The sequence below is a fragment of the Enhydra lutris genome, unplaced genomic scaffold (genome assembly GCF_002288905.1).
Source record: "Enhydra lutris kenyoni isolate GAN:26980312 unplaced genomic scaffold, ASM228890v2 scaffoldscaffold4, whole genome shotgun sequence".
Lineage (NCBI taxonomy): Eukaryota > Metazoa > Chordata > Mammalia > Carnivora > Mustelidae > Enhydra > Enhydra lutris.
The window spans coordinates 55,748,279-55,771,574 of record NW_019154088.1 but is presented as its reverse complement, the minus strand read 5'-3'; the positions used below and the strand labels follow the sequence as shown (position 1 = coordinate 55,771,574).

The following is a 23,296-nucleotide window of genomic DNA, read 5'->3' as shown; positions in this document are numbered from 1 at the left end:
AAACAAAGTCTGGAGTCACCCACAGTTAGAAGGCTGGGATGTATGAAAGGCAAGTCTGAAGAATTGAATCCTTAGTAAGGAAAAAAGTCTGCAAATAGAGTCATGCCCCTGGCTAGTGGAAATGAGCAGACTGCAAAAACCGATTCAAGTTATGTCCAGCAATAGAAATTCTGAGAAATGTGGTGGGAAGGGAGAACCAGGAAAAGGACAGCAATAAACTCAGGTTGTCAAGGAGCTCCGGAGAGCAATTTTGGCTGGAGCCAGAGTTGTGCTGTCAGTAGAGGCTGAGACAGAGAACAAGGCTGGCGGAGGGTGGGCTGAGTAGTAATCCAAGCTGCCATGCAAAGTTGCCAGGTTGTGCCCTTTGTCAGAGTGCCTGGCCAACATGGCAAATGAGGCTTAATTCCCGCTCACACTCTGTTCACCAAGCCTCATGCCGAGATGCAGCATTGCAGCCATCTGGAGGAGGAATCTTTTTTTTTTAACTGCATATAATCTTTTTTATTAATTCGGGTATGGTTAATATACAGTGTTATATTAGTTTCCCGTGTACAATATAGTGATTCAGCAGTTCTATACATTACTCAGTGCTCATCATGTTAACTGTACTCTTAATCCCCATCATCTATTTTACCCATTCCCCTACCTACCTCCCCTCTGGTCACTACCAGTTTGTTCTCTGTAGTTAAGAATCTATTTTTGGGGGGCGCCTGGGTGGCTCAGTGGGTTAAGCCGCTGCCTTCGGCTCAGGTCATGATCTCAGGGTCCTGGGATCGAGCCCCGCATCCGGCTCTCTGCTCAGCAGGGAGCCTACTTCCTCCTCTCTCTCTGCCTGCCTCTCTGCCTGCTTGTGATCTCTCTCTGTCAAATAAATGAATAAAATCTTTACAAAAAAAAAAAAAGAATCTATTTTTTGGTTTGGCTCTTTTTTCTTTGTTCATTTGTTTCTTAAATTCCACAAATGCATGAAATCATATGGTATTTGTCCATATGTCTGACTGACTTTTATTTCACTTAGTTTTATATATTCTCTAGATCCATCCATGTCATTGCAAATGGCAAGCTTTCATTCTTTTTTATGGCTGTGTAATATTCCACTGTGTATATCTATACCACATCTTCTCTATTCATTCATCTATCAGGGGACACTTGGGCTGCTTCCATATCTTGGCTATTATAAATAATGTGGCAATAAACATAGGAGTGCATGTATCTTTTTTTAATTACTGTTTTCATATTCTTTGGGTAAATACCCAGTACTGGAATTACTAGATCATCTGGAAATTCTATTTTTAACTTTTTGAGGAACCTCCATACTATTTTCCACAGTGACTGCAACAGTTTGCCTTCCCCCCAGCACTGCATGTCTTCTTCTCCACACTCTTGCCAACACTTGTTTCTTGTGTGGTTTTGTTTTATTTATTTATTTTTAAGTAATCTCTATACTCCCTGTGGGGCTCAGACTCACAACCCTGAGATCAAGAGTTACATGCGATTCTGAATAAGCCAGCCAGGTGCCCTGGTTTCTTGTGTTTCTGATATTAACCATTCTGACAGATATGAAGTGATGTCTTAGTTTTTTCACTTCCTTGATAGTATCCTTTGATGTACAAAAGTGGTTTGGTTTCTTTTGGAAGTCAAAAAAAGGATCAAAATTGAAATCAACTTACCTGTTTTCTTTTGTTTGGTGTGCTTTGGTGTCATATCTAAGAAACCTCTGGCTTGTCCAAGATCGTGATGATTTATGCCTGTTTTCTTCTAAGAGAGATCTAGTTTTATCTCTCACATTAAGTCTTTGATCTATTATGAGTTTGTATAGCAAGTTGTCCCAGCACCATTGTTGAAAATATTGTTCTTATCTCCATTGAATTGTCTTGGCACCCCTTGTTGCTAATCGGTTTACTGTATATTTTAGGGTTTATTTTGGGACTTTCAATTTTATTCCATTGACCTATGTGTTTAGTCTTATGTCGGTACCACACTGTCTTGGTTAATGTAGCTTTGTAGTAGGTTTTGAAATCAATAAGTGTGAGACCTACAACTTTGTTTCTATTTTAAGATTGTCTTGTCTGTTATGGGTCCCTTGCATTTCCATATGAATTTTAGGATTAGTCTGTTGATTTCTGAAAGAAAAAAAAACTTAGCTTGGATTTTGACAGGATTGTGTTGAACCTATAGATTAATTTGGGGAATATTGCCATCTTAGCAATATTAAGCTTTTTGATCTATGAACAAAAATGTCTTTCCATTTAATTAAGTCCTCTTTAATTTCATTCAACAATTTTTATAGTTTTCAAAATATAAGCTTTATACTTTCTCTGTTAAATTTATTCCTAAGTATTTTATTCTTTTTTTAAAAATATTTTATTGGGGCACCTGGTGGCTCAGTGGGTTAAAGCCTCTGCCTTCGGCTCAAGTCATGATCCCAGGGTCCTGGGATCAAGCCCCATATCGGGATCTCTGCTCAGCAGGGAGCCTGCTTCCCCCCTCTCTCTCTGCCTGCCTCTCTGCCTACTTGTGATCTCTGTCTGTCAAATAAATAAATAAAATCTTTAAAAAAATAAAATAAAAAATAAATAAAAAAGATTTTATTTATTTGAGAAAGAGAAAGAGTGAGAGCAAGAGCAGGGCAGAGGGAAAAGGAGAAGCAGGCTCCCCACTGAGCAGGGAGCCTGACGTGGGGCTCAATCCCAGGACTCCAGGATCATGACCTGAGCTGAAGGCAGATGCTTAACTGACTGAACCACCCAGGCACCCTTATTTTATTCTTTTCTATGCTATTATAGATGTAATTTTTTTATTAGCTTCATTTTTGGATTGTTCACTGCTAGTGTGTAGAAATACAGTTGGTTTTTGTACACTGATCTTATATCCTGCAAACTGCTAGACTTGTTTATTGCCTCTAAATATTTTTTTTTATTCTTCATAATTTTCTATCTACAAGCTCATTTTGTCTGATAGTTTTACTTCTTCATTTCCAATCTGGATCAGTTTTATTTCTTTTTCTTGTTACATTGCCCTGGCTAGAATCTCCAGTGCGATACTGAATAGAAATTGCCAGAGCAAACATGCTTGTCTCTCTCCAGATCTTACAGGGAAAGATTTCAATCTTTTGCCATTTAGTTTCCTGTTAGCTGTGATTTTTTTTGTTTTTTGTTTTTTGTTTTTGAGATTCCTTTTTATCTGGTTAAGGAAGTTTCCTTCTATTCCTAGTTTGTTGAACATTTTTTATTGTGAAAGGGTAATCGATTTCTCAAATGGTTTTTTCTGCATTGAGATGATTACATGGGTCTTGTCCTTTATTCTGTTAAGTTGGTATATTACATTGGCTGTTTTATCACTGGCATAAATCCCATTTAGTCATGGTGTATCTTTTTATATGTTGCTGGATTCAGCTTGGCAGTATTTTGTTGAGAAATTTTGCATCTATATTCTTAAGGAATATTGATATGTAATTCTCCTTTTTCATAATGCCATTGTCTGCTTTTTATCAGGGTAATAGTGACCTCATAGAGTGTGATGGAAAGTTTTCCCACTTCCACTTCTTTTTGGAAGAGCATGAAGGATTGGTGTTATGTATTCTTTAAATGTTTGGTAGAATTCACCAGTGAAACCAGGGAGACCTGGGCTTTTCTTAGTGGGAAGTTTTAAAATTACTAATTCAATGTCTGTTCATCTCAATCTATTCTTATTTTCTCCCCTTGAGTTGGTTTTGGTAGTTTATGTCTTTCTAAAGGTTTGTTCATTTTCATCTAGGTTATCGAATTTGTTTGTCTGTAGTTGTTCATAGTATTTCTCTATAATCCTTCTAATTCTGAAAGGTTGGTAGCAATGTTCCATCACTGATTTTAGTAATTTGAGTCTTTATCTGTTTCTTCTCAATCATTCTAGTTAAAGGTTTGTCAACTTTGTTGATATTTTTAAAAAACCAAGTTTTGGTTTCATTAGTTTTCTATATTGTTTTTCCTATTTCATTAATTTCCATTCTAATATCTATCACTCCATCCATCTGCTTGCTTTGGGTTTAGGTTGTGCTCCTTTTCTAGTCTCTTAAGGCAGAAGTTTAGGTTGTTGATTTCTTTTTTTCTATCATAGGTGTTTACAGCTATACATTTCCCTCTAAGTATTACTTTGGCTGTACCCTCTGGATATTTGTTTCATTTTCATTCATTTTGAAATATTTTTAAATTTCCCTTGAGATTTCTTCTTTGACCCATTGCTTATTTAGAAGTATATTGATTAAGTTTCACATATTTGTGAATTTATAAATTTCCTTGTTATCAATTTCTAATTTTATTCCAAGTGGTTAGAGAATACATTTTGTACAATTTCCATCCTATTAAAATGTATTGTTTAAATGTCTATCATATAATTGAAGTAATATGATCAACCCCTCACCATATCTGTTAACAGAAGAAGAAGTGAACCCTTTTTTGTGGGAAAATAGCATCAACTGCCTATCTGTATGGTTCTTGAATACACAACATCTATCCTACTGTAAAACGTTACTAGACATGTGAGAGAGGCAAGAACATGTGACTGATAAACAACAAAAAAGACAATAGGGATGGATCTAGAGGGTATAATGCTATGTGAAATAAGTCTGTCAGAGGAAAGACAAATACCATGTGATTTCACTCATATGTGGAATATAAAAAACATAACAAACCAAAAAAAAAAAAAAAAAAAAAAGACAAACCAAAAAGCAGACTCTTGCCTAGAGAGAACAAACTTATGGTGACCAGAGTGGAGGTGGGCAGGCAGATGGATGATGTAGGTAAAGAGGATTAAGAATACACTTAATCATGATGAGCACTGAGTAACATATGGAATTGTTGAATCACTAATTGTATAGCTGAAACTAGTATAACACTGTATGATACCTATGCTGGAATTTAGAAAGACAGAGACAATAGAAGCTGACTGATAGATAAGCTGGATATTGAAGTTAGATAAAGTCTTTTAAATAACTATTATAAATATGTGAAAGAAAATGGATAAAAAGATGCAAAATTTCATCAGAGAAAGGGTATTTATGAAAATAAAATCAAGTGCATGTTCTAGAACTAAAATTTCTGAAATTAAAATTTACTTAGCTCTTTGGACACAGAAGACGACAAAATAAGTGAATTCAAAAATAGCTCAATAGGAAATATCCAAAGTAGTGAAAAAACTGAATAAAAATATGAAAAGAACAAAGTATAAAAAACTTGTCAGAAGGCCAGACCTATGAATAATTGGATTTATAGGAAAGGAGAGAGAAAATGGAGCAGACAGAATATTTGAAGAAATATGGCTGAGACTTTTTTTTTTTTTTCAAAATTGGTAAAAGGCATCAATCAATATACGGATTTGAGAAGCTCAATAGACACCAAAGGAAATATAACCTTATTATAATCACACTGCATAAAACCAAAGCAAAGGATAAAAATCCTATAACAAACCTAGCTTAAAAACCCTGATACAAAACTTAAGAAGGCTATTACAAGAAAAGAAAGGAAAAGGACAGATCTCATGAATATAGATAGAAAATGTCTACACAAATCATTAGCAAATTGACTCACATTTGAGTAGCAATATATAAAAAGAATGTCACATCAGTACAGAGTGAGTGGAGTTTACAGTTGTAAGATTCTTTTATTGCATAGGAAATTGTGAAAGTACTATATACAATAGACTCCAGTAAGTTAAGGTTGAACATTATCATTGTAAGGGAATCACCAACGTATTTAAAAAGGTGTAACTAGAAAATTATTGTGGGAAATAAATGGATTAATAAAAAACATACTTGATTATTTTGAAAGAAGGCAAGAAAGGCAGAACAAATGAGCAAGGAGATGTGATAAATAAGAAATAAATAGCAAAATGATGGACTTAAATCTAACTATATTAATGATTACATTAAACGTAAATCGACTTAATACTCACCTTCAAAAAACAAAGATTATTAGTTGGAATTAAAAACAAGACCCAAGAATAAACTGTTTTTAAGAACATCAAAAGATACAGATAGTTTGAAAGTAAAGGATGGGAAAAGACATATCACGCAAACACCAACCAAAAGAAAGCTGTTGTGTATATATCCATATCAGCCAAACTAAACTTTGAGTCAAGGAGTGTTACTAGAGATAAGGAGGAACATTTCATAAAGATAGAAGGGTTAACTCAACAGTAAGACATGGTAATTCTAAATTTATAAGAGCTCAATATATATAAAGCTATATAAATGGACAGAATTGGAAGGAAAATAGGTCAATCAACATGAAAGTTAGATGTTGTGATATACTTATTTCAATATCTGGCAGACATACAGCCAAAAAATTAGTAGGGAGATAGATTATTTGAAGAATGCTGTTAACCAGTGTGACTAAATTGACATTTATAGAATACCCTTAAAACTTTAGAATATGCATTCGTGTCCAATTAACACATGTATCAAAATTGATCATATTTGGGAATGCCTGGGTGGCTCAGTCAACTAAGCCTCCAACTCTTGACTTCAGCTCAAGTCAGGATCTCTCAGGGTCATAATATCAAGCCTCATGTTGGGCTCCACACTCAGTGCTGAGTCTGCTTCTCTTCCCTTCTCTTCTCTCTATCTCTGGCCCTCCCCCTGCTCGCTCGCTCTCAAATAAATAAATCTTTTAAAAGGAAATAGATCATATCCAGATTCTAAAGCAAGTTTTGACAAGTTTCAATGGATTAAAATTGTATAGAGTTTGTTGTCTAACTACAGGTGAATTAAACTGAAAATAAACAATAGGATAGTTAGAACAAGCCTCAGAAGTTTATAATCCTTACAATCAATGGACCAAAGAAAAAAAACCACAGTGACTGTTAGAAAATATTTTGAACTGAACAATAACATGAACATAATGTATCAAAACTTGTAGGTTGCCACTAAAACAGTGCTGAGAGGGAATATTACACTTTTTTTTTAAAAGATTTTATTTATTTATTTGACAGACAGATTACAAGTAGGCAGAGAGGCAGGCAGAGAGAGAGGAGGAAGCAGGCTCCCTGCTGAGCAGAGAGCCCGATGTGGGGCTCGATCCCAGGACTCTGAGATCATGACCTGAGCTGAAGGCAGAGGCTTTAACCCACTGAGCCACCCAGGTGCCCCGGAATATTACACTTTTAAATGAATATGAATATATTAGAAAAGAAGAAAGGCTGAAAATAATCTAAGCTTCTATTTTGTGGAGCTAATGAAAGAAAAATGAAAGTAAAAGAAGGAAATAATAGTAATAGAATGAAAAAGCATATACAAAGATACACAAAGGAGAAAAAAATAAAAGAAAAATTTTATTATTTGAAATTAATTCATGCAATTGATCAATCTCCAATAAGATGATTAAGAAATGAAGAGAAAAAAATAAAACTGACCAGTATCACCACTGAAAAAGTAGACATGGCTATAGCTCCTTCAGATTATTAAAAATGTAAAATTATGATGTTATGAAAATTTACAGCAATAAATTTGACGACATATTTTAAATGGATAAATTGATTTGAGGAAAATGAAACTTGCTAAAATTGATATAAACAGATTAAAAATCAAAATGTCACATTAGAACCATATGGGGTATATCCAAGGAGTGCAAGGTTGGTTTAACATTCAAAACTCAATCCATGTAATTTATGTATTAACTGAATTAAGGATGAAATCCCTGTGATCATTTCAGTAGCCTCAGTAGAAGCACTTGATAGAATTGAGTACCTATTTATGACAGAAACTCTCAAAAAAATAGGGATAGAACGAACTTGCCCTAATCTGATAAAAGCTAAAATATTCATGGCCAACGTCATATTTAATGGTAAAATTTTGAGCACACTTTTTCCCTGAATCCAGGAGTAAAACAAAAATGATATACCCTTTACCACTTCTACTCAGCATTATATGTGGAAGTACTAGCCAGTGCAATTAAGTCAAAGTAAACAAGTAAAATCATAAAGATCAGAAAGGAAGAAATAATACCACATTTATTCAGAAAAGATATGATAATGTACATATAAAATTCCAAAGAATCCACAATTAGAGTTAGTAAGTGAGTTTATTAGCCAGATCACTATCCAAAAATCTATTAACCTGGTATAGTTTTTTCTGTATCTACTTTTAACTTTACTGTGGCAGTATGTTTTAGGATTTTCTTTTATAAACATCCTTTACCTAGATTTTTTTCATCCAATCCGAGTTTCCATCTTCTTGGTTAGCATTATTTGGATATATTTAGATGTTTTCTGCTACTTTGTTTTATTCTTTCTATTTACTTGTTCTCTACTTTGCTTCTCATATTTTTCCTTTCCTGACTTCAATTTGATTTATTAATTACTTTGTTTATACATTTTATTCATTTAAAAGTTATATGTTCTAGTTATTTCTGGTGATGACCCTTGAATGTTTAACTTACAAATTTGAATTTTCATAGCCTAAAATTAAGATCTAAAAAATATTTTAAATTAAATTAAGATCTCTACTGTTCTCCTGAATAGTACTAAGACGTTAGGATGCTTTTACTTTTATCACTCTGTCCTATCTTACGTTCTGTTTTCATCTACTACTTTAATTTCACCTTTCTTTCACAAACCCCCCCCCAAATTAACCATTGTCAATTTTTACAATTAGTGTTCTTTCATGCATTTCCCTTCTTCCTTCTAGGTTTAGTTTTCTTCTTCCGGAAGCACCAACCTTGGTCGCTTTTTCCGCAGGGTTCATAATTGGGAAATTCTCTCATTTCTTACATTTGAAAATACCTATATTAGTCTTGCTGGGTACAGAAATCTAGATGATAGTTATTTTCCCTCACTACTTTGAAAACGTTATTCCATTGCCTTCTGGCTTCAGTTAATAAAAAGACTGCTGTTGGCCCAACAGTTTCTCAGGGCAATGTGTTGTTCACTTTTGCCTACTTTTAAGATTTCCTCTTGTTTTTGATGCCCTGCAGTTTCACTTTGATGTGGGTCAGGGTATTGATTTCCTCTTGTCTTGCTCAGGGCCAAAATGTATGTCTTTTAACAATCCTGGAAAATCCCAAGCCAAATCTGGATAAATTATTCAACTTCTCAAGATGTTATTCCTCCCCCTTGAAACTCTACAGCGTTTCCTTCATTTACTGACAGTATTATTACTTGGCCCTGTCTCACTGTCCCCTGCAGCTGTCTGTGTTTTAAGTTTCCATATCTGTATGCCAGGAAAGCCTCATCACTCAGACTGGTGATCCTACTTTTTTGTTCATAACTCAGCTTTATTATCATCTATTTTCTGAAGCCTCTCCTAAAACCTTTTCTTCCCCTTAATCACTGTGTATCTACTCTTTCCTGCTCATACACCTATCTGTTGATTGCATTTATGTATTTATGTGTAAATCTCCCCCACTAAACTCAAGTTTCCAGTGGCAGTTCCTTTTGTATTTACAGAATCAGGCAGTTTGGGCACCATAAATGTTTGCAGATTGAATGGATGAATGAATCAAGAAAATGAAGGTAAACGCTATCTACCTCATAAGGGTCTATAACAACTAAGTATATACCATATGAGAAAGCACCCAGCAAATAACAAGTGCTAAGCTCTTGTTCAATTTAAAGGCAATTTATGCATTATTTTGGTGCAGTGGGTTATGTGCCAAATTGGTTGTTACTTTAAATTTCCTTATTCCATATGGCATAAAGCAGAGTTCTGAGTGTTCTTTGATCATAATGAAGTACTTTTTTTGGTTTTGTGCCTTTTCTTCCAATTGCTATATTTCTCAGAGCATGAAACACACACACACACACACACACACCAAACATGGAGTTCTATGAGCTGCCTATAGTTTACCAGCTATTACATTCTGTCCTGAAACTCAGTGCATCTGTAAATGCTCTTCTCTCATATAGCTAAATGGCCTTCTCCTTCTCTTTAGTGTGGCGTCTGCTTTAATTTTACCTTACGAGATAGGCCTTTGCTGACCCTCCTCATAAAATAGAAAACTTCCACCCCACTCCCATTCTCTATCCCCTTTACCTGCTTTATTTCCCCCTGTACACCTGTCCACAAGTGAAATATACATTTACCTCTTTTATTATTATCTGCCCATCCTACTAACATAAAACTTCTTAAAAGTAGCAATTTTGCAGGGCCCCTGGGTGGCTCAGTGGGTTAAGCCTCTGCCTTCGGCTTAGGTCATGATCTCAGGGTCCTGGGATTGAGGCCCACATCGGGCTCTCTGCTCAGTAGAGAGACTGCTTCCTGCTCTCTCTTTGCTTGCCTCTCTGCCAACTTGTGATCTCTCTCTCTTTGTCAAATAAATAAATAAAACCTTTTTTTAAAAAAAGTAGAAATTTTGCTTTATGCCTATAACAGTGTCTAAAATACAGTAGGTGCTCAGTAATTACTTATTGACTAAATATGTCAATATAGGTGTACTGATTCTCATCAGTAAAGTCCTGGAGCAACAAAACCCAGGTGCCATACAGCCACTCTGGGCATGGAGGTCTTCAACATTTCTCTTGATCTGGAATGAGATTTCAAAATTTGACAATCTTGTTTTTCCTTGAACCGAATGCCTGCAGCATGATTTCATCCTGAAAACTAAAGACATCACTTCCCCTCCTGGCAGGCACCTAAACCAAGTTCTGAGCTGGCTGTGTACAAAGCCCGTCTGTTCTCTCCTGGTTTAAAGACAGTGGCAGTTCCTGCCTGCTTTTAGCAAGCTTTATTTTGCTTTCTGTTTTCTTTCACCACTCAAGGACAATTTACATATCTTTTCTACCCATTTTATCATTTTGATCTTGGCAAGAGATTTTAATTAATACTGTGTGGGTACTTGTGCAAAGAACGTACCTGCTTACAATGTCTGCAAAAAAGAAATTCTTATTATTTCACAGACACAAGCATCTAAAGCTGTAATTCATTTGTATAATTCATTTCTCATTGTGAGAGAAAGGTCCAAAGGGGATAACTACTCGCTGAAGGCCACATAACTAATTTCTGCCACGGAAGTGGGTCTTAACACCCACATCCCCCAATTCTCAATCAAGTTCTTCACACTTTTCTGCCTGATTTTTCTTTAATACATTCATTTATGTTTTCTCCTACCACCTACGCCTTAACCTAAAGCCCCTCAATACGTATCTCACTGCTGTGTGTCTCTGTGGCATCAGATGCCTTACCTCAACCTTCAACTATCAGACTGCTGTCTTGACTTTCTGGGCATCATCAAGCTTCTGTCTTCAGATTCAGCATGACTGAAAAGAATGTGGTCTTTCAGCACAGCTGACATTCTAAGGTCAACTTGGTGGCCCAGGAAAATACATGGCCCAAGAAGGCTGACACAGCTCCCCTCCACTTGAGGGAGAGTTAGCATCTTCCTGCCCTCTCCAGCCAGGGATGTGCTGCCCTCAGCTCACTGCACAGTACCGCCCATCAGATTAGCCGTGAACGGGGGCTCTGCTAACATGGTGGACACTTAGTACTCGCCAGTAAAGGTAAGGGTGGGGGGGCACCAGCTGGACTTAGGACTGATGACTGGGGCTATCATTGGACTGGCAGTGCCTCCTAGTGGCCAAGCCTCCAAAGGTTTTCAACTGAAAAGGAGCCAGGATAGGCAGCCCACATGGCAACCTGCTTCCTTATGAGTCTTATTCCCACCTGTTTTTAGTTTGTCCAGCCCTACTTCATACAGCGAGAATTCACTGCTGGTCAGACCATCACGTACATGTCTTTTCAGTATTTTCTGAATGAATTCCCAAACATGACCATGATGATGAAAAAAATTTGGGGTAGGGTTGGAAATATAAATCTAAAAACATCACTACAGTCACTGGAGCAGGTCAGTTTGAAAAGTGCTTTGTAATAACTTTTTTCCTTCCTGTCAGCCCCATGGGAGCTCTGACACCCCTTCTTCTTATAGGAGATTTCAGCTGCCCAGAAGTGCCAAATCATCCTCCTGGTCTCATTCTTATTAAGCTCCCTTAGTAATTTCAGTTATGTTACAGACCAATGGAGAGAAGCTTGGTTTCTCTGGAAGCTTGCATTTTAATAATATATATATATATACACATATATATAATATCCCAAAGATCACATTTTAAAGTGTATACTCTTCATAAAATGAAAGATAAATCATAGCTATAAGCATAACCTTGAGACTACTCTCTTTAAGTCCTTGCTGATGCAGTATGTGCAAATGTAGGTTTGGGTCTGGCAAGGAACCTCTTCGGGAACTGTGGAAGAATCGTGAAGACTCCAATTATCCTCGAGGGAGAGAGAGAAATACTTTATAAAAGATGATGTCATGCCACAAGTAAAATGGGGACTCTTCCTTCTCTATGCCCCTGTAGTTCCAAAGGTGTCCTCTGGCCCCATGTTATATTTTGTCTCCCCATGGGTCCTGCCACTAGGACTGCCTTCCCCAGACAATGCCCAAATTCGAGTCCTTTCTCTCTGTCTCTACATGTTCCTCATCAAAATGTACCTATCCCCCCCCATCCATTCTCTCAAGTTCTTGGTGTATAATCTGATAAAGTATATCATGGTGAGATTTAAATAGTAGGTCACCACCCACTGTTCTCCTCCTCCCATTGACATCTGCATTGTAACAGGGGACTTGAGTCTCTTGACTCACTGGGTTTGGAAACTTACTTTCTATCTCCCCAATGATACACACAGCCCACCTGCATCTGCCCCCAAACACTCAATCCCAAAGATGATGCTGTTGAGGCATCATCTTTGAGCAAATACCCTTTGCTTTCCTGAGTTCTTTTTGGATGTGTCCACAACTGACCTCCTGGAGTGTCCGTGCAATGATCAATAACTCCACATGTGAGAGTCCAGGGCTTTGCACCGGAGCCTACAGGCACCGCATTCTGATAGGTATTTATTCATTCCAACCACAAACTGAGCTGGAGAAGAGGGGCAGCAGGAAAAACATACCAGACCTCCTGAGCAGCAGGATTTCTTTACAGTGATTGTGGCTTGCCAACAAAGGTTTTGGATAGCCATAGAACATTCCAGAAAGAGGAAGAGATCTGGCAATTGCTTGGAAGATGCCAGGCACTTAAAATAAATCGGGGCCAGAATGTAAAGAAATGGGGAGGAGAGGTGAGTGAGCAATGGGGACAATGCGGGGGGTTGGGGGGCATTCTCCTGAAAGCCAGACATCCGTACTGCCATTACCTGCGTCTTACCCAACAGGTTTCTTAGGTGTCTCAGAAATTTCTAGAATATGCACCCTGTGTCAAGAACTCCCTGGAACGGTCCAAGTTCCGCACTCTGATCCCCACCCTTGGCCCTTTCGCCCTCCTCTTCTCCCATCTCCCCACACCTTGACCGCTTTTGTGCATCCTGGGTTAGAACGGGCTCAGCCATATCCGGGGCCGTCCCCCAGGACCGCCGGCGGAGCCCGCGCTCTCGCGTCGAGCCGCGGCCGCAGCCCCGCGCGCGCAGGCAGCCCCGGGGCCGCGCCGCGCTGATTCGCTGCCGCGGAGACTGCGGCGCCCGCGACGCGCCCGCCCCTCGCCGCGCGCCGGCTGGTGCAGCCTCAGTCAGTCTGCAGCCGCGCGGCCACCGCGAGCCCTGCCGCTGCAGCCGGGGCGCCGACCCTGAGTGCCAGTTCCGCGCCCCCGAGGACAGCAACGGCGAGCCCCCCAAGCCCGCAAGATGCAGGCCACTGCCGACTCCACCAAGATGGACTGTGTATGGAGCAACTGGAAAAGTCAGGGTATTCTATTTATTTCAGTAGTGCATGCCTGCGGTGCACGGGAACCCCGGGACCCGGACTCGGCCATTGTGCAGCATTTCACCTGTGGGACCTATGCATGCTTCATACCCGAGAGCTTTCTGTTGGGGGGAGTAAACTTGTCCTGTCAAAAATCAACAAGGATGGTGTTTGGATTCTTTTCCTTTTTTTTTTTTTTTTTAAACCCCCCACCCCCACCCCTTTGTTTTCTTGTTGTAATGCTAGAAATTTAAATAATGCATCAGTTGCCTCCTCCGGGAGTTCTTTTGGCATCCGTTGATTGTTCAGTACTTGTTTAATCTCTTCTCAGCCCCGGAGTTAAAATGCTTTCTTATTGTTCCATGCATCCCAGGCCTGTTAATTTCTGCCTGAAAGGTTGAAATCTCCTGATAGAACCATTAAGTGAGAGGGCTCTAGTGCATCCTTTTGAGAGGGACACACCCATTTCAGGGTTGTTATTTGTGGTCACACAAAGGAGACTGGAAATGCAGACTAGCTCTGGAAATCCTGAAAATATGATGGCGTAGCCACATATTAGGATGGTTCACTTTGAAATATTTCAGGGTTTTTGTCTGTCATTTGGGTAACCTGTAACTACTATTTATTAAGAATGGGTATCTGCGATACAAATAGAGGGGAAATACAAAGCAGTGCAAAGTGCCCTCTGATATAACAGATTTATTTTGAAACAGTCCATATTAGCACTGGGTGTGGCCACCCTCCAGCCTCGCTGGGATTGCTTTTCAGCCATTTTTATTCAGCCTCATACTTCACACATCCATCTCTCCTTTGTTACATTAAGATTCCCTCCTTCACCTTGCTCAGTTTGAGATTATGAGGAGAAAGAGAGAATTTGGAAGAATGAATTATGTGTGCTAAACTCGGGCATTCGTAAGATGAAGTGTCTTTTAATCTTTAACAAATAAGGTTCTGAAGAAGGCGCATTTGGCTTAACCTGAAGGGTTGCAGTGTTCCTCAGGGGACCAAAAATACTCTGGAGCAGAAGCTGATTTCTTTTTTTAATCTGGCATCTTCCCCTTGTCATTTTATATCACAGAAAGAATAGAATGGCTTTTCATCTTTAGCGCCCCTGTAAGATTTTTCTTAAGTAAATTTTTTAAGCAAAGATAAAGTAAACGTGAACGTCAGAATTAAGAGCACATTAGCTATCTCTTATTCATTGATTTGGGTGGTGGTGACATAAAATGGTACAGTCGAGTTCAAATTATGTGGGTCTATTAGAAATACAACTGTCAAATGTAAATAAATGGTCCTAACATATTTAAAAGCTAGGAAATAAGAAATGGATGGCAATTCAGGGGCATAATTTTAGAGAATGATGGCGGTGATATGAAGTCGCATATTTTATACAGAAGGCAGTTGTGAAAATGCTGGGTGACGTTTCATTCTTAGGTATTAGACTCATCCAGTTTATTCTGATAACACTTCACAGACAACTATGGCGTGATATAATATCAAGTTTAGGTTGGATGCAAAGACATTAAAAAAAGTTGGTTTTTAGACTATGATTATGAGTTTCTTCTATTCATACAAAAAGTAGATGCCAAAGCATGGCAGATTTTCTTTTTTATTGGTACAAGATATAAAACACTATTTTCATTATATTCCTATGTGTTTCGCCTCAGTCAACCTTCTCACTGCAGGGGTTAAAAAAGCGCATGGCTGTTTATAATCAGAAAATAACACAAATGTCATCATTTGTCTATTGAAAACAATCATTTTCATTTTCAATATACAGCTACTTGTGAAGATTAATGCAAGATCATTGTAGGTCTTTTACACTCCGTGACCTTTGGTCATCTTCAATACCATTGATTTCCTTTTGTCAGATAGAACAAAGCCATTATCTTGAAAATTGACTAATAACTGGGTGGGTGGGTTTATAGGCACGAAAGAGAAATAGTAAGAAATAAATTATTCCTTTTTCTTTCACTAAGAGAAATTTCATTTAAAATAAATCTATAATAAGATTTTTGTTTAACGTTTTCCATGTATCTTCTTCACGTTAGTTCCTCATTATCAAAAACAGCTGTTCTTAAGCCTGGCTACACATTAGTATCATCTGGGGAGCTTTTAGGAACACAAAGGATGCCTGGGCCCCACCCCTAGAGGTTCTGATTCAATTGGGTCAAGTATCAATATTTTTTTTGAGGATCCTCAAGTGAGTTTAATACTCAATTGGGGTTGAAGCCACGGTTGGTGTGTAATGATTCTTAGTGAGCCTGGTCCATAGCCCAGCAGAGCAGAGTTGCGTGTAGAAATGAAATGGGTGTGATGTAGGAGCAACTGTGAATATGGTTGCAGGACGCAGGGTAACATTGTTGAGAATGTCCTCCAGAAGTATTACAGGTGAGAGTTTTGCTTGTGAAAGGGTATAAAGAAAGTGAGCTTCAGGTTTTCTGCATATTATTAAACATTCCATGGAGAAATTGCAGCCCATTGACTATTTCTTGAAGACTCGGCTGGCACTGATACAATTGTCATAAGAACTGTAGTACCCATGCAGAAGGAACTTATATTTACTTTATTAACATGTAAGATTTCAGCTGGAGACAGGAGCACTTAAAGAGAGTCTAAAGTCCACATTGTACTAGTACAAAGATTCTGTAATACATTACATTACAGTATATTAATGCATTAATGTATACATTACAAAGATCCTGCTTCCAATATAAAAAAAAAAAAGATACCACTGCCAATATTGGTTATAAACCAAAGCCCACCCAACTCAGTGAAAATGGAAGCAAAATAAAACCATAACCTAATAAGACACCTATAGAGATAGTAACGTTACAGATCACGATAATACTAATATGTTGGGGGCACGTTTACTAATGCTTTACTTGCATCATTGCGTTTAATGCTCACAAATCCTGTAGTGTGTAAATTTTATTATTATTTTATAAGTGAAGCTGAGGCCTCCACCAAGGTACATGGCTAGTATTGCCAGAAGAGGCTAGATTCAAGCCTCAGCTGTCTGACCACAGAACCCCTCACTTCTCACTGCTCTGCCATTGGCCTCTATGGTAGATAACTTTTTCCTCAATGGTGTTTCTAAGAATATGAATTATGCAGGTAATGGTGATTGTGTGGGCTTAATAATCCCTCACATTTACATTGTTTTCATTTTGCCAAGTGTCTTCTCATAGGAGCTTCTCAGTTTACTCTTGGACATCATGAGGCTCAAAGAGGTTAAGTGACTTACCCAAGGTTTTTTGATAAGTGTTGAAGTGAATAGTGAGAACGTGCCTGCTTCAAATCCAGAACTCTTCCCATCACAGCACTCCATGTTCTTTACTTGTGCTGAGTTATAGAGTGAACTTCCACTGACCTCTGCCAAGGTATTTCTCATATAGTTTCTTCCCTTAAGAGCTCAGAATTTATCAGCAAGTCAGTGGTCTTGACCAGTTTATGCCATTGTTGTCATCCTCACCACCGTCATCAATTAATCATCCCAGATTCTCTGTAAATATTAGCTATGTCCCTGTAGCTATCCTAAACTCTTGCTACATGTCTTTAATTAAGCCTTATATGAAGGCTTATTTATGAGGCTTCATAAATATGAAGACGATTATCTTACTCCCATTTTACAGAGAAGGAAACAGGGGTTTGAGGCAGAGAGGGCCAGGAATTTGCCCTCCCACTTAACTGGGTCCCAAACATAAGGCAGGCTGATTCTGAAAGCTTTGCTGTTAATGACTTTATCATATTGCCTAAATCCAAATAGTACTGGGGCAGGGGAATAAAGTTTGAGCATAATCACTCATCCCTATCATTCTATTTGTGCTCATAGATAGTTTTTTCCAGGGGTGGCTGGGTGGCTCATTAGGTTAAGCCTCTGCCTTCGGCTCAGGTCACAATCCCAGGGTCCTGGGATCTAGCCCCCCATCAGGCTCTCTGCTTGGCAGGGAGCATGCTTCCCTCTCTCTCTCTGCCTGCCTCTCTGCCTACTTGTGATCGCTGTCAAATAAATAAATAAAATCTTTGGGGAAGAAAAAAGATAGTTTTTTCCAGATATCACCGTACTTGACAAATTTCCCTGGCAATATGCTTGGGAATACACTGGGTTGATTCTTGTCACCTGTTTGGGGCTTCTGGTCAGCTCTCACCTGACCCTGTGTTGCAGCATTCCGTAGTTACAGCTTGCCCAGTGTGTAAAGTATTAATGAAGGGCAAAACACTTTCCAGAGAATATAACTCAAAAGTATTTCTGGTTTTTTACAAAATAAAATATTTTACTCTGGTCTACAGTGCTCTGTGGAAAAACTGTTCATGGTGGTCTATTCTGAAAGGTGCTAGTTGAAAACAGCCAAGCATCCCAGAATACACAGGAAAAACATGCCTGCTTTAGTGACAGAAATTGAAAGAAATGCTTGTATTTTGAAGATGACATTTGGTCAAGATAATACTCACATAAAGGCAGACCAATACAACCATTTATCAAACATCTTTTATTTGGACAGAATCTCATTATAATACTATGTAAATGTTACAACAGAAGTATTACACTTGCCGGCTCCCTCCCTGCAGATTCTAATGAGATCCAATGGGGCAACGGGCTTAGCTGGGAATCTGGAGATGTTTTTTTCTTTTTTTAGAGAGAGCGAGAGAGCACATAGGTGCAAGAGCATGAGTGTGTGTGGTGGTGGTGGGGGATAGAAGGGGCAGAGAGAAAGGGAGAGAGAATCTGAAGCAGACTCTATGCTGAGCATGGAGCCCGATGTGGGGCTCCATCCCAGGACCCTGAGATCACAACCCGAGCCAAACTCAAGAGTCGGGCACTTCACCAACTGAGCTGCCCAGGTGCCCCTGGGGATTTTTTTTTTTAAGTGAAAGAAAACTCTCATTATACAGATAATATATGAAATATGAGTAGTTACTACTCCATTGAAAAATAAAACTCTACTTTATCATTGTGTATGATTATTTTCAAGGGAATCTTTCTAAGGGAATATTCCAAAGATTGGGGAGAGAATAATGGCTTTAATCTTTTTCTAAAAGGAATACATACCTATTATGAAAATTTCCATTTATTCAAAGAGGGGTTCAAATGAAAGTCACAACTCGCCCAAAGTCCTACCACCAGCATTTATCAGCGTTAATATTTGCTGAATATTGTCCAATATCTCCATACCATGTAACATGAAGCTAGAGGACTTGGCAATAAAAACAGCTTTTATAAAACAAGATTGTATATGTCTCAGAAGTATTTGAAGTAATTTAATGGAAGAAACTGACGTGAAACTGAGAGAATTGCTGAGCGTCTGACATATGTTTCTTTACTGTATGAGCTATTACTTTCTAAAATTAAGAAAAAGTCTGTGATAAACATCAATACATCAGAATACTTTTTTACTTTCATGTTTTGGTTTTAGACTGTACAAATGGACTCTCTGCAGAGTCTTTTTTTTTTAAAGGAAGATCTGTCATGGGTGAGAAAGGTTGACAAAAATGTTGTTCTAAACCTACATCCTCAAATCTATGATTTTTCTCAGATTTCCATGAATTAATATTTATTTCATTAAAAACCCCAGTAATATTCCTGATACTGTATGACTGAAGCACGAGGATTGTTGATTGCAGACCTCTATTCCATCTTAATGAGCAAGGTCGCTCCTTCTTCATTATTTTGAAAAGGTTTCTGTCTCTCCCTCTTTCTCCCTCCCCCTCTCTTCTTTATTCCCCTCCCTCTCTCTCTTTCTCTCCCTCTCCCTGCCTCCTTCTTTCCCTTTCCTCCTTATATTTGAAATTATATTCTTTATTCAATTCTCTTTCATCTTCAGACTAGTTAATACATTTGGGAACAGAATCTGTGAAGTAATTGATATATTCTAAGTTACTATACTTATAGTAGAATTAAAAGTTAATATTCACCTAATCCAGCAAACAAAAGCTAATGTGGGTAGATGACTTCCAGAATAGCACTTGTCTTTTTGGAAATTATTAAATGTATGTGACCACAAAATTTCCCATCCATCTCAACCTGGTCTCCCAAGTTGTGTACACATTTGACTAAGTATTAATATTTACATATTGTCATTTTCCAGTTCTTATGAAAGTACACACAACTATTCAAAGAAACATGACTGCCTTATAATTAAGCTCACAGTTTGAAAGCTAAGAATTTGACATTAATAATTCTTTAAAAGCCATCTTTGGCCTAGATGACAATAATAATAATTACATTAAAATCTGGGTCATTGTAAATGTATTCCAGATTTGTAGCATATATTTCAAATAAGATAAGAAATTTGTGGGACACCTGCATAGCTCAGTAGGTTGAGCATGTGACTCTTGATTTCAGCTCAGGTCATGATTTCAGGGCCATGAGATAAAACTCCATGTAGGGCTCCACACTTGGTGCGGAGTCTGCTTGAGATTGTCTCTCTCCCGCTCCCTTTGCCCCTCCCCTGCTCAGGCAGGCTCCTTCTCTCTCTAAAATAAACAAATAAATAAAACCTTTATAAAATAAAAAGAAATTTGTTAGAAGTTTGAAGTATAGAGTTCTGTGTCCTCCAAATATGTTTAAACTATATTTTTAAGTTAAATCTGAGTAAAGTTGTCTTATAATTCAAGCATTACTTACAAGCTCTTTGCCCAAACTGATGTTGATTTTGAAGAGATGAAAAGTACAAATGTAACAGGTTTTAATTTTTAGAATTTATTGCAGTTCTACCCATTAAACAATGAGCATGTCTTGCTTTTGGTAACACTCTACCGAACTGCAGATCCAATATACTGGTAATAGGGATCAAGAAGGACATAATAGGGGCACCTGGGTGGCTCAGTGGGTTAAAGCCTCTGCCTTCGGCTCAGGTCATGATCTCAGGGTCCTGGAATCAAGCCCGGCATCAGGCTCTCTGCTTAGCAGGGAGCCTGCTTCCCTTCCTCTCTCTCTACCTGCCTCTCTGCCTACTTATGATCTCTGTCAAATAAATAAAATCTTTAAAAAAAAAATTCTTAAAAAAAAGAAAGGCATAATAATTTATTGACAGAAACAGAGGTACAATGAGAGATCATTCCTTTTCCTTATCATTTTAGTTCAAGAAGCATTTTGCCTTTATGGTCTTAGTAAGAAATGTTAAATATATTTAGTTTTTATAAAGGAAGCAATAGCTATCTATCTCCATGGTTCTTTTCTATTTCAATACCATGATGGATTTTCTGGTGTGGCCCAAACAAGATTTTGTGGCTAATTATGATTGATTACCACCAACCAAATGAACAGTTTTGTATTTTGATCAAGTCAGAAAGCTTAAAAAAGAAAAAAAATCACACAAGGACATCCATTATTTAATACTTTGCAAATCTTTCCATGTGCTTCCCTCAGCTGCATGTGCCCAAAGCCTATCTCTCTCTCCATATGGCCATCTCTCCCTCTGATGCCAGTTGCCCTGTGGAGACCCCTCCAAATGAGCCCAGTTGCTAAAAGATTTAGCAGGAGGAGCTGGCCACACTGTCTTAAACACTGGGCCCTGCTGTTTCATTTCCTGGCCAGGTACATCCCATCGAGGTGACCACGGGTCTAAGCATCATTGCGTTAATTTCATAGCACAGGGAGAGGGTGGTGGTTAGAACTACCATGTGGATTAAATGCTGTGCTCTTTTACTGTCCACACAGAATGCTGGGTGTAATGTATCTCCTCTTTCAAAATATCCCCAGAATTATTTAAACATCTAGAAATAAGAGTGTTGGCATTTTTCTCTTGACAGTCATACTGGCTGTATTTAAGCAGTGAGAAGAAAGGGCCTGGAAAATGGAATCACTGCAGATGTCTTTATCAGCAGAAGTCGCTGCAGCAGTTTTCCCCAGGCTCAGGGGCCCTAGGTTACCATTTAAAGTTTAAACTTATGTATGAGACTATTTCATGGCGAAGGAAACTCATAGAATCCATGACTTGGAGATGTCATCTTTGAAGGTCTCTGTGCCTGTTTAAGGTTTTTTTATTATGTTGATTCCCATTATGTTTCTCCAGTTCGATGGCAAAATGAGGGAAAGTTAAAGTAGGGAAAGTTACTACTGTTTCCTCTTGTTAACTTTTGGTGTTGATACTTTGTTGGCCTCATGAAAATCAGAGAAACTGACTACCACTGCTTTGGACACAGGCTGGTAAAGGACTGAGGTTTTTCAAGCCTCTAATTCTTTTCAGAAGAGAGTCAAGTATTGTAGTCAATTATTGGAAGCTTGCTGAAAAGTCAATTAGAGTCAATAGCATATCATTTTCAACAATCCTTTGATGAAATGTTGATATTATATATAAACAGAATTTTCTCATTTGGCCTTTTATGAAGTAGCATTCACTTGTCACATAGCATTTTACTGGATCAAAATGGAATATAAATAAATACACTTAAGAATATGGTGCAGTAATGAAGATCATCCCGCATAGTTCATTGTCATTCATGTTCTCTACTTATACCACATTTTGCCTTATTAATAAAATATGAGTAGCTGCACCACTGTCTTTAAGTTCGTACAAACTTTCTGAATACTGTGCCACTACTGGATCATATAATTGAATACATTTAGAATGGTTTCCTAAACCAAAAATTTTTGAAAGAAAGCAAAGGGCTTTCTTTCTAGAAATTTGGCAGGGCATTTTATTTCTGTTCAAACCCTGGATCACTTCTATTTCTTTTTACTGTCCTTGATTGGATTATGGAAATGAGGGTAGCACTGATTTCTGCATTTGAAATCAGGATTCTTCAAATCTGCCAGATATGCCAGTTCAGCCTTGACGGAATGAGTTCCAGGTGAGCCCCAGGCAGGCTGTAGCAAGGGCTCCCACTTGTGGTTTGGGGACTATGATGAGATCACCAAGCCCAGTCCATTTCTCAATAGAGAGGATGCACCCATCTCTCATTTCAAAACCAATGCATTGCTCCTTGGTTTTTAGCAACATAACTTTAGTTTTTATACTTGGCAAAGCAATACAGTAATTTACCTGCCTTTGTGAGTGTGCTTAGTGAATGTGACTCGAGTATTTAACCTCTAATATGACCCTTCTGCGTTAGGAGGATTATTAAAGGAAGAGAAAGCTGTCTATACTTTGTTGTACCCAAAGACTCCTGGGGGTAATTTGTCACAGTTACAGAGTGACTTTTATTTTTTTGCTTAGGTTTTAAGGAAGTTTTATTCAAATATCCATTTCTTCTGGATCAGCTACTATAAAGCTTCCTACACAAGTTTACATCACTCTAAGCAAAATTAAAATGTGAAAAGTCATCATTTGCACAGCAGACTGGAACACAAAGTCTCTTCTCTGATCACACTTCACTTCCTACCCTTCCCACTGAATCATCACGGGCCATTTGCTGTCACTCTGACCATAAGCAGCCATTGCCACTCTTCCAGCCCGTGAGTTCCCAGCAGTTTTGACCGCCTGTCATTCTCAGCCTGAGCCTGAGTTGTTCATTTCAATTCTGTCCTCTTGGATCTTCGACTCCTCCAACCATGCTGCTTGTGCAAGTTCACGGCCCTGGCTCACTCAGCTCAGCCATCTACTGCTGGGAACACCCAGCCTCCAACCCTGTTGCCTGGATCCACCAGAGATCCC

General features: G+C 38.3%; 1 protein-coding gene across 2 annotated transcripts in view; it reads left to right on the top strand.

Moving 5' to 3' along the window:
- The window catches only part of LOC111161144 (reticulon 1), a 217,303-nt gene that overhangs the window by 177,682 nt on the left and 16,325 nt on the right, over positions 1-23,296 (top strand). Inside the window, exon 1 of one of the 2 annotated variants that reach the window (XM_022524676.1) lies at positions 13,527-13,700. The exons of the other annotated variant lie outside the window; for it this stretch is intronic. Coding sequence (XP_022380384.1) covers positions 13,640-13,700 — 61 coding nt within the window. The 5' untranslated portion in view covers positions 13,527-13,639. Of the gene's footprint in view, positions 1-13,526; positions 13,701-23,296 lie in introns of those variants that run through there. 2 annotated transcript variants of the gene reach the window in all.